General features: G+C 40.3%; 1 protein-coding gene across 1 annotated transcript in view; it reads right to left on the bottom strand.

The window, feature by feature from the left end:
- LOC139939731 (uncharacterized) overlaps positions 1–12,569 on the bottom strand; it is a 155,422-nt gene that overhangs the window by 109,319 nt on the left and 33,534 nt on the right. The window contains exon 3 of the mRNA XM_071935822.1: positions 237–304. Within this exon, the coding sequence (XP_071791923.1) occupies positions 237–304 (68 nt within the window). The remainder of the gene's footprint in view (positions 1–236; positions 305–12,569) is intronic.

Genomic DNA, 12,569 nt, shown 5'->3' on the forward strand with positions numbered 1-12,569 from the left:
TACAGATTCAACACCGAGTCAAAGAAAGTCAATGAATTAGACAGCAACATCATTCACCATTTACTAACCAAACCATTGACAAATAAAGGTTAAACAAAAATACAATGAAAGCCTACAATTAAGAACATGGTGTTAACTGTCAAATAACTTAATGAGGGTTAGCTGGACGACATGTCTGGAAGAGTTTTTATGTGGGCTTTTTTCCCCCTCCTAAATTTGATTGTGTGAGTTCTTACCTTCTGGTTGTTTGCTGTTCTTCAAGCAGCTTCGCACTGAGCTCCTCAATCTGTTTGTCCATCTGCTCCTGAAAAATGACAGGAAAAAATACAAATATTTAACAATCAGTGGAAGTAAAAAGGGATGCAAAAATGGTTGTTGTCACGTAGATAGGGGTGGAAACCAGTTGGTATTCTAGGGCAAATTGCAGGTGGCTTTAAACGCTTCATTTGAAAAAGGCAGGAAGTGGCGTTGGTTACCAGTCAACTATCGAGTATTTCAAGTGTTCCTGATAAGCATCTCAAGAAGATGTTGTAGCACACAGGAGCAGCTGAACAATGAGACTACTGAACACTAGAGGAAAATTTCCACATACAATTAAGGAAAGATGCAAAACAGAAAGTCACCTTCTTATTTTGTATTTACTGGAGCAACCATAACTGAACAGATTGAGAACTTGTGTAAACTTTTGATTGATCGATCGGTTGATTAATGATTGATGGATTTAATGGTTAACTGATTGACAGGTTGAACTAGTGGATTAGGCCAATTTCATTGCGCTGGTAACCCACAGACCTCAACCCTCACAGAGCCCTTACCCAACAAACCCCTATATCCCATAAACCCCATTCCTCATAGACCCCTACCCGCACCCCTACCCAACATATCCCTATTACCGCCAGGCCTCTAGCCCATACACCTCCATCCCACAGACCCCCATCTCACCCCACAGACCCTCATCCCTACAGCCCGACACCCTACAGGCCCCAACCCCATTGGCCCCCACCCCACAGACACCCAACCCCAAAAACCCTCACCCCACAGAACCCCCACCTAACAGACCCAGGGTCTGTAATGACCCCATAGGTCCCCGGCCCACAAGCCCCCAACCCACAAGCCTCTTCCCCACAGAACCCCAACCCCACAAACCCCCACCCCACAGAACCCCCACCCTACAGACCCAACCCCAAAGGCCCCCACCCCACAGGCCCCCAACCCACAAGCCTCTTCCCCACAAACCCAACCCCACAAACCCCCACCCCACAGAACCCCAACCCAACAAACCCCTACCCCACAGAACCCCCACCCTACAGCTCAGCACCCCCACACACCCCCCACCCCACAGACCATTACCATGTTCCAACCAAGAAGACGTTCATATTCTACCCTACTGACAATCAATCAATACATCTGTCACACACCAAGAAACCCTGATCCTTCATCCCATGAATGCCTCACCGAATACGACACCCTCTCCACCTCCCGGCCAGAAACACAATCGCCTCATCACCAGACCAGGAAAACAAGGAAAGTAACATTGGAGGATGGTAGCACCGACACTTGAGAATGAGACAATGTTGTACTGCTAGGCCAGAATCAAAGATCGTCTCATCTGGTGTCTTATTTGATTTAGCAGATTTAAAGTTACATCGCCCAGGAAAATGTAATATTATTCTATAAATTTATTTCTCTGAATGAACTTTGACAGGTAATGATGCTCCAAACTAATAATAATAATAGAAGGTATTTGTAATGCGCCAAATCAATCTTTACAGATGTTCAACGCGCAGGAGAGACAATGTTAACACAACAATACATGTACTGAGAAAAAAAAACATAAAAAATGTGTGCGTATGCCATGAGCATTGCCTGATTGTCTTTCCCACAGCCATGATTAAACTTTCCCATCTACGTAAACAAAAGATAATGCCGGATTCTCAAAGAAACTTGTTTTGATTTAAAAACAAAATAATTGGCTGCATCCTGAAGAATTAGAAGGTCTTCCAACCCACTGATATTATGATTTTGATGCAACATACACGTAAACAGAGGCAGTGTTTAAAAACCGATGTGCATTATAATGCTTGGTAAATCAAGCACACTAAACCAAACCAGGTTAGTTCTTGCCAATCACATAATTACTAAATCACTTAATCAGCATACCATCAAGACAAAAATAACAAAAGACACGACGGTCCTGGACAACACTGCAAGTACGCAAGACTCTCCACAGCTCAACCCTCTCAATGCAGATGAACTGCTCATTCCATTCCGCTTGGAAAGTTCCCGAGTTTCTATGGCAACCTGTCAAATAACGGACTGGTAATTGAGAAGCCTCACAATGGGATGATAACATCTGCGCTGAAAATTACTGGATGCGTTGTTGTCCATGTACTATCACCGTTACAATAGGCTAGTATGACACGGATGTGAGCACAACAACAATACTTGCACACAACCTCAAATCATAAACAACTTAATGTATTACTTCAGGCATCATGGTACCACACTACACAATAACAACCTTTGTGTAGAGACAGCATTGATTTGGAGTGAACACGTAATGCATGCATCCATCACAGGTGAAATTGTACAAAGATGAACAAATCCTTATAGGTACATTGTACACCATGTACCTCTCTATTGGTTGAGTCAAATGACATTGAACGTTCACAGTGTTTAATTAGGTTTGAATCCCACCCAAATATGCCTGTGATTTTTTCACAGGGCTCGGGAAAGTACCGAGTACTCGGGAAAGTACCGAGTACACGGTGCTAACACACATCAGTGTATATGGGTAAAAACAAAATTAATTCATTTGGAGTAGTAGTAACATCACCAGAAATAGGAAAACTAGAGGTTGTGTTTCCTTTCTGTTTGGCAGAAAATTTAGATCTATTATCCTGAATTAAGAGCAAATCCTGACTCAATCATTTCAAATAAAGGCAGGGAATTCCTTTTTAGGGCAGGACCACTTTTCTTAGATAATTCTTAGAGAAGAGGGAAACTTCCATTTTTCAGCATCATTTTTTAAGACCACAATTATTTTGTGTTGACTTAAATGCTAGCATGCTCCTCACAAAGCTAGTTCTTTTCCTCGTAGTATGGGGTCTCCACTTTACAAGCTCAGGAGACCTCCACAAATCCTTACTGTTTAGTCCTATAGCAATGCCATCTTGTTAAGCAAACCAATTTAGTGGAAAATAAATTTATGATGGGAACATTTTCAAAGTACAAGAGTAGTAATTATTTGCGGGAAAAATACATGATGATATTCAATGTAAATTCAAACCAGTGCCAATCCTCCATAGAAAATACCTGTTCATGGGCATAATGTACTAAGTATGTCATCCTACTTTTGTGTTTTCACAAAAAGATATCTTTAAGTAAATAAAATGACGCCCTGTTTATTTTTGAGATGAAACTACTCTTCCCAAAAATAAAATAAAAGTTGTCTTTGATGACGCACCACAACCAAAACCAACATCAATTTGCTATGATTCTGAAAATAATTTCTCCGTGAGAAATATCAATTTGCTATGATTCTGAAAATAATTTCTCAGTGAGAGAAAACAAACAATTTTGTTTCATTGACAAACGAGCATTAGCTATCAACGCTGATTGCAATTGTAGAAAGTACCATAAATTACACAGGTATGAAGCACATTGCACAATTGACAGTGTCATCCTTTTGTCTTGATTGTGTTTGGAGAGTCTTGCAATTTCCTTTTGTGCCCGTGGCGACAGTTCTCCCATAACCGGTTCCCCTCCAGCCAGATGCTGATAAAACACTGTAGGGTAAGTCAACCACTCTCTACAAACGGTCCAACCTGCTAGCGAAATAAGTCCCTCCAAAAAAACTTACAAATGCAGAGCTGCCAACGTTTGCATCTTGCAATCAGAGAGATATTTAGAATTACATATAACATAATAGGGGTAACGTTTTAATAATCAGGGAGATGTTTCAATTATGTTCATCCGAACAAGAAAAGACTGGTTTATTTTCAGGGAACTATCTGCAGAATCAGGGAGAGTTCGGCAGCTCATCTAATGAGCATGCAAAGCTGTGTTCCACCCAAACGCAGCATGCACAGAATGGTCATTTGACTTTAAATTCAAAGACAGCTCAAGTACACATAATCATCTTCTACTTGTCATACAAATTAGTTATCTCAATATTGATTGTTTTACAAGCCTTGATACACAACTCTTAAAGAGACTATTAACAAGGACCTTTTACAGTAATGGTAATTATCAATTTAATTAATTAATTGGTTTAAATGACAGCTCAATGATCAAACAAACCAGTACTGCAAGAAACTATACAGCAAGTTGACCAACCATTTCAAACATTTCAAGTGAACTGCAGTTTGTGTATGATGACACCACTCTCCACAAAACAAAGTTTCTGTGCAAAAACATTCTTAGCACATTTTGCTGTCCAATAGGTAGACTGGTCCCCTGTCCTTCCGCAAGGATAATGACAGGTAGTGGTTTGTATACACATATACAGCGGATTTAACTGCGAATCTTCAGAGTCATGAAGATCATGATGCGAGGTCAAAGGTGATTATGGATGTGGCTTGACGGCAGATATCTGGCGTAATTCACGAGCCTCAAAGTGTGAGAACAGATGCTTAGGCTACCCAATGGGGGAATTGTTTAACACTAGGTGACAGCAGACTTCCCAGGTAAATCCATTGTTCTCGGTAGTGTGCGCACGCTCAGATTACGTAAACAATGTAAACAAAGGAAAATTACCTGGTAAGTCTGCTGCCGCCTACATGTAGTGTTCCAGAGTCTCCCTTTGGTTACTGTACACACTCCGCAATGTACAGAGATTCACTGGTAGCAGACGCTTTAGTACAGTTAGGAAAGTTTGTTGATCAGAAGAGAGAGCTACTGCTTAGAAAGCCCTCTGTCAGCAAATCGTGAGAGAGCTGAATAGCTAGCTATATAGTGTACAGTAAAGAACGTCTTGTACCAAGACTTCAAACCCAACAGTTTACTTGTGCATGTGTGTCTAGATACATTTACCACATGACATCAAACTGCAAGCTGACATAGTTTATCTACCATTCAAAACCCTTCAATGACTTTGAATGGTCAGACTAGTAGGAGGGTTAAAAATACAAGTCCTCTCAAGGTATGTCTTTCTAAACATGTAATATTCACCAGAACGTTGTGTCTTTCAAGACCTTACCATCTAACACACTGAAATGCCATCCAGGGTGTACCCATCTGTAAAGAGCATATATATCCTCCCAATTTGTATATCAGGAATATGCATCTTTAATATAATAATATTAGTACCGGCATGGCGTTTGTGGACGGCCTTCCCAAGCATTATGGACAAACGTTATCAAACCTTTGAATCACTACAGCCCGTTCACTTCCAAAGATGCAGAATACCTCCCCTAGATTAAATCAGATTTCATAGTAATGTATTTAAGGGTTAAACCCGCTGTGGCGATTTGATTAGCTAATTGATGGGCACACAGGACATATGTAAATCTCTGCGGAGAGAGACAAAATGTACAAGGAAGAACTGCAAATATTTGACTTTCAAATCAGTCAAAACATTTCATTTTTTTATCAATTAGATTACTTGGGTTCAAGGTAATCATCCATGAAAAGGACAGGGAAGTAGTAGCTGAGAATCTTGAGCTGTTCTGTGCATGTATTTTTTCTTTAAAAGGTCCGCTACGAATGGCGAATAAGTTAGATTCTGATTAATTTGATAAGCCATGTCGGGTAGGTTGAAAGAATTTTTGTACATTTGCAGGAATGGAGAGAGAAATTGGCATTCTAATCTCACCCAATCTTCCCTCAGCAACTCTCCCGCTGCAGCATTTACAGAAATGTGAACACATTTTTATGAAAGGCCAAGCAATGTCGTGCACCCTCACTACAGATTAAGCACTCAGTGGTCACGGACACAGGTCTATATGCCCGCTAATGATTAACTTTGAATTAGGGTTGAACACATAAAAAATGACTAGAGTGAGGTTTGAACCAACAGCCCCCTGATTAACGTGCCGGTGCTCTACCAACTGAGCTATCTTACCCTACATGTATTGTTGGAGTTCCCCCTTTTTGTCAAAAGTAGGGATGCCAGTCAAATTTTCTTTGTTAAACGGCCAATATATTTTTGTTTATTTCCAGTCAGTTTCCCTTGCAGTTTATTACTTAATTATGATGAACTATAAACAATGATTGCCAACAACTTTTAGAACTTGTTTGTCCACTGTATCTTCCAGAATTCTTATTTCTAAAAACCTAAATACACTATACAGAATGAGTTATGTTTGTTGTTAAATTTGAAGGTTTATCTTTCGTTTTTACAAAAGAACAAAATGATTTTGCTTGTGTTTCTGCTGCATACCAAGCAAAATTACATGACAATAAAAAAGGAAAAACAAATTCAGATCAAAAAGAAACTCCTCAGCAGTGTTTCTCAGGTTTTTATGGACACTAGTATTTAATAAGGAAACAGAATAAAGCTGCCAATCAACTGAGAAATCACGTGACTGCACAACACAGGTTTCTCTACTAGCTGATTTTAAACAGTTTGCACAGAAAGTAAAAACATGCACCGGTGAAATGACTGAGAATGACCAGTGACTTGTACTTGCATTTAAGATGGATACACGTATTCCTCAGGTCAGAGGTAGGCCTAAGCTTATGGAATTAAACAAAATAAATAAATACAGACTGACCTATACTTCAAACATCCATTTGCATTCAATAAAATAATCTGATTTAAACCTTGATGGACAGAGGAGAGCTCTTGCAACCTTGAAGGGGGGCTGGTTAGTCGTCATCCAAATAAAATCTACATCCTCAATAAATTTTATAATATGAATCGATTCCTACGACAAACATGCCTTCTCTGCTTGCATTTCTAACAGGGGGACATTTTTTTATTAATAAAAAAAATAAAACCTGCTCTCATCTTGAGCCAAGGTCAATGGCTAGCCTGGAAATGTTGACATTTGAAAAACTGCAAACGGAAAAGCTGTGAGGGATGCAAGGTTCAGAAATGAAATATTCACAAGGCAGTGCGCAATTTTGAAGGAGAAATATCTAAAGGCGCCATCGTTGTTGAACTTGTAACATGTAAAGTTGTCACATAGTTGGGAGTGCAAGTGTGAACGACGACGGTGTTTTTAAGAGGTTGGTGGAGGATGTTACTTATCTAAGGCGCCTTGCTAGGGAAAAAAGTCATGTCTCTGAAATAGCCAAAGCTTGTCCGCAGAAGAGCAAAACATGTTTTAGAAAACAATTTGCTCAAAGGGAAAGCTAGCTGGGCAGAACCAGGTACACATTGCTTGAGACTTAACCCCCCCCCCCAAACACATTTATGCTAACAACTGAAATTTAGAGCGAACAAAATCTGCAAAGAAGCAAAAAATCGATCTTTATACATTTATCTGGAACTACATGATACCAAACTAAGGCTGAGATGACAAAATAGTCAGACCCCATTGTTGGTTCATTGGAGTCAGCATGTCTTATTTCTACCATGAACACAGGGTACACGACAAAGATCAGTGACCTGATCAGTTGTTCCGAACCAACTGTTCCTTCGCCTCATTTGGATAGAAAACTTCCAGAACTACTCCAACATGGGTTTATTTTCAATAAACAAGACAACCTGATACACATGTACTTGAAGAAGCTGTGAGCACCTGAAATCCCAGACTTACCCTGGTGCGAAGCTTACGTTCCTTGTACAATCTTTTCTCTTCATAACTCCATTTGCAAGCCATCCTGAAACAGTGGCGATTCAAAATGAGAGACAGAGAGCGCTACCAATTATGATCAGCGAACAGGGCGTTCAACTGTACAACTTGACTACGAGTCCTTCAGCGTAGGCAGACAGGATCCATCTCAAATGTCCCGCTGTTAACAGTTGTATGTCAGCACTTCTCTCATTTGATCGCATTGACAATGATGAATTTCCAATTTGCCTGGATGCTTTGGCTATGCGCTACAATTGCGCAGTTGACAAAAGATGACAAACACATTGCGTTCTGACAATGGTTAAGTAGTGGAAGTACATGCCCCATTGATGGCAGCTTTCAAAAGCACCTTTCTCTACTGACGTCAAGGTATCAAAATCAAGGACGACGAGGTAGAAATCCATTTGCTCCTTCAAGATGCATCAATGAAGAATCCACTGAACCAAATAGAGAGTTCAAGTTCAACTGGAGAGAAAGGTCAGATGATGCACTTGAGAAGGGAAATTGGGACTCTCCGACAACTCAAAAGGAAAATAATTCAGTACAGTGCATCCAGATTTTGAAAAAGTACAAACTGATCTCTAAAAACAGTGGAAACTCCTTTTTTTGATGAGAAAACAAAGTATTTGAAATGTACAGTACTTGAAGAATGTCCCTGAAGTAAAAGCATTAAAAACTGACCAATGTTTATACATCGGTATAAGTGTTATCATTATGTGTGCTGGGCAGAAGAATGATCCATACTTTAAAACACTGAGGGTTTTTTAAGTGTTTTGGATCCACCAAAGGATGCAAGTCGTCACCATGACACGGTCATGTAACACTCAACTCTATTTTTAGCTGAACTGCACTGATTTACATTTTCTTTGTGCTGTTTTAAAGATTATCTCTCGATCGCTATCTATGGCTCTTGCCTATTTTTTATATTTTTCCCCCTGCTCCTTGTAAAAAACAGCTGTTCATTGATGCATTTCTTAAGATAACGGTTCAAGCAGTTCCCAAGATACAGATTCACGTCCACGTCAAGTTGAGACCGGATGCTACTGAGTTAGGACATGCGGAGGTACAACTCCAAGCAAGTCCCCGATAAACGTAAACTGACAAGCTCCTTATCATGCCATCACTTTATGTCCTCCTATGTGCATCGATGCAAATCCCAAGAGGAACAGGTTCAAGCAGTTCCCAAGATACAGGTTCAATTCCACATCAAGTCAAGAGTGGATGAAACTGAGTTGGTACATACGGAGATACAACTCCAAGCATCTCTGGTAAATGTAAACTGATGCAGTTCCTAAGATACAGGTTCAAGTCCCTGCCACGTCAAGTCTGGATGATACTGAGTTAGTACGTACAAAGGTCCAACTCCATGAACCCCTGGTAACAAGTCGAGACTGGACGATTTGGTACGTATGGAGGTACAACTCCAAGCACCCTTGGTAAATGTAAACTGTAACCTGCCAAGTCGAGACTGGATGCTACTGCATTAGTATGTACGGAGGTACAACTCCTTGCACCCTCGGTAAAAAGTAAAGACTGGAAGATACCGAGTTGGTATGTACAGAGGTCCAACTCCAAACAACCGCCGGTAAATGTAAACTGACAAGCTCCTTATCATGCCATCAATCCATTTCCTCCCTCCTTCCTCCCCACATCCACGCAATCCCTTCTTTAGTTTAATTAGCCAGGTGTATACAGCATACCCCCACCTCCCTTTACTTGCTCACGGTGGTGTGGGAGGGATCCAAAGACATGGAGGTTTGCGTTACAACCCTCGGGTTGTGAGGCTGAGACTCTGGCACCAGCGTGACCAGCCACGGCTGCCGCACGGTCAAAAACCACAGCTCATCAGGATTAAGTACAATGGAGTGGGGGACGAAGACGTTGACTGAGATTCAATATCGATTACTTGGTGTATCAATATGCATGTACAATGATTCGATATCGATTGTGAAGTATGGATGTGAATGAGAATGAATCGACGTCCAAGGTTTATCATCGATATGTGGACTACAGTGATATTACACAACGCTCCCCACAATGGAGAGATGTGAGTACCTCGCCAATTTGTTTACTACATCGAGGACTCACAGAAGAAAATCACTATCGCCCATCTTTTTCAAATCTCATGCCTTTGAGAATTCCAGACAGATGCCACAGAGCTAGCCCTTCTATGAAAATTTAAAAAATCTAGTAGAAAGACAAAGTTTTCCGATGATCTTATTGAATTCACAACTCCATTTGTGCAGATTCAATATAAAAGTGCGTAGCTTGGGTGCTTTGTTTTAGCATGGAGGTAGAACTAGCCTCCATGGTTTGAGTTAAACTAAATACTCAGTTCAACTCTGTGCTTCAACTGCCCCTCCGGCAACTTAACATCATACTTATCAGTTATGTTTGGAGAAGGGGAAATGGTACTAATGTGTTTTCATGCTTTACACAAAAAAAACGCAAAAGAAATACTAAGCTGTTCGATACATAGCCTGTTTCATACCTTTTTTTCACAATTTCTGACACTAGAGCAAGGAACAGTCTGACCATGGTCTGACAGACTGCAAATGGAATGGTCAGAAATGGTCAGAATAACATGACAGTATGGCCATCAGACAATTTTTTTGTGACACAAAGATGTACTTTGTGGCGGACTAATCAGTTATTACCATCCATCTTTTTTTAAGAATCATTCCTTTCCTTTTCTTGAAAAAAAAAACCACATTAATATCAGAAGCTATCTTTTCCATATTTACCCACTGTGTTTTTTATCTATCACCAGGAGATTTTACTTATACAAAGCAGAGTGTTCCAAAAAGTCTCAACTGACAAGATGCCAGACTCAAACCCTTCTCAATCCCCAAATCCCATGATTTGATTGAATGCTCCGCACGTGCATCATGCACTCCTCAATCACTTAATTCAGAGTTCTATGATGTTCAAGAAATGAAGCCTCCACAGATTCCAAAGTACAGCTAAGTATCAAACAAACAAGCATCAAAGGAAAAAATAATAAACTCCCTTCCCCCACCGAAAAAGAAAAACCAAAAGAGAAAAAAAAAATGCCCAAAACACATATCCAATAATTAAGAGTTATCCGCTGTTATGGTATGTGCCTGGGAGGGGGTATGTAGGCAGAATAACAGGGCTGGCTGCTCTGGTGAGATCCAAATTCAAGGGAATCGTTACTGGATTGCCGTTGGGGTCGGGCACTTACAATCTCGGCTGCATCGGTATGTGTGTTTTAGGCACGTCCCTGAGGTCAGTATATGCACAAAAAGTGTAGGATACTTGTATCATATTTGGGCTTTCATCTCATTCAATGAATTTTGGTTGGATATTATTTCTGGAGGGCTCGGAATAAGTGGGGAAGTTCAGGACCTTTTTTTGGCACAAATTGGGGTTTCATTTCAGAATAAACTTGTATCATTTGAATAACTTGTGATTTTTTGAAGCAATTGTGTCATTGAGTGTGGGATATCAGATTTCTCTCGTGGTTGATTACTGGGCGTCTAACCTAAGGGGGGCAAGTAAAGACAGAACTTGATCATGCTGTAGCCATCATGGTCTGGTTCCCTTTAAATGCACAATGCTGACAGTTCTAAGTGGTTATTTGTACAAAGAGGGCCAGACTATTTTGTCCTTGCCTCGATTTGGTTACTAGTTAATTTGCAAGGAAGTAAAAGAAAAGCGTAAAATTTAGCACAGCAATCGAACAAACAAGGGCTTTTTATTAGAATGATTAGAACCACACATACATAATGCTTTTCTTTTTTCTGTAATCATTGAATAGGTACTGCTACTTCTAATCTCTATAGTCCCTTTCACACCAGAGCAATTTAGCAAGGGTCCCTTGCTAAATTGTAGCATGGTTGTAAAATTTTACAAAATATACCTGGTTCAAGGTCTCTTGTAAAATCTTGTCAAACAATTGCTACATTTTACAACCATGCTAAATTTAAGCAAGGAACCCCTGTTAAATTGCTGCCGTGTGAATAGCACTAATGTGTGCCAAACCACCCAGACGAATCCATATAATCCAGAAAGTAAAAAGAACCGATAAAAACTCTTCAGATACCCAAACAGTGCAGCTGGCCTGACAACCCTTGATAATATGCTACTATTAACTGGCTCTCCATGTCTAGATGCTTTGATGATGACCACACAAACAAACCAAAAATAAAGTTGGTGGCTATGGCTACGGCTGGCTAGATCACCACATCAACATTTATTAACCCTTAGCAACAACCACAGCTGCTGAATTTAGACACTGCCTTCATGTACCATCTTCAGGTACCATCATCATGTACCATATTCAGGTATCATCTTCAGGTACCATCTCCAGGTACCATCTTCAGGTACCATTTTAAGGTACATTTACCATCTTCAGGTACCATCTTCAGGTACCATCTTCAGGTACCATCTTCAGGTACCATTTTAAGGTACATTTACTATCTTCAGGTACCATCCTCAGGTACCATCGTCAGGTACATGTACTGCCTACATGTACCATTTTCAGGTTGAGGACTCTGGAGTAAATGGTAGTTCAACAACTGCAGGCCTACTACACAAACATCTGCATATCTGTAACCTCCAAGAACATGGCCGATTAAAAAACCTTAGAATTCATTGAATCAGAAAGAGCAAAGGCAAGAACAAAATGGTTTTACATTAAGTCTTTTGTGCACATGTTCACGCAAAAGCTCTTTGACAATGACGTAGCTTGGGCAACATTGATGAATGGCTGAATGCAGTGCCGTTGACAATATACCTGCTTTGACTGATAAAGACCTGACTTGTTTTTTCCAAATTCTGTCTATATTTAGAGAGAAAGTGATG

The sequence above is a fragment of the Asterias amurensis genome, chromosome 7, assembly GCF_032118995.1.
Source record: "Asterias amurensis chromosome 7, ASM3211899v1".
Lineage (NCBI taxonomy): Eukaryota > Metazoa > Echinodermata > Asteroidea > Forcipulatida > Asteriidae > Asterias > Asterias amurensis.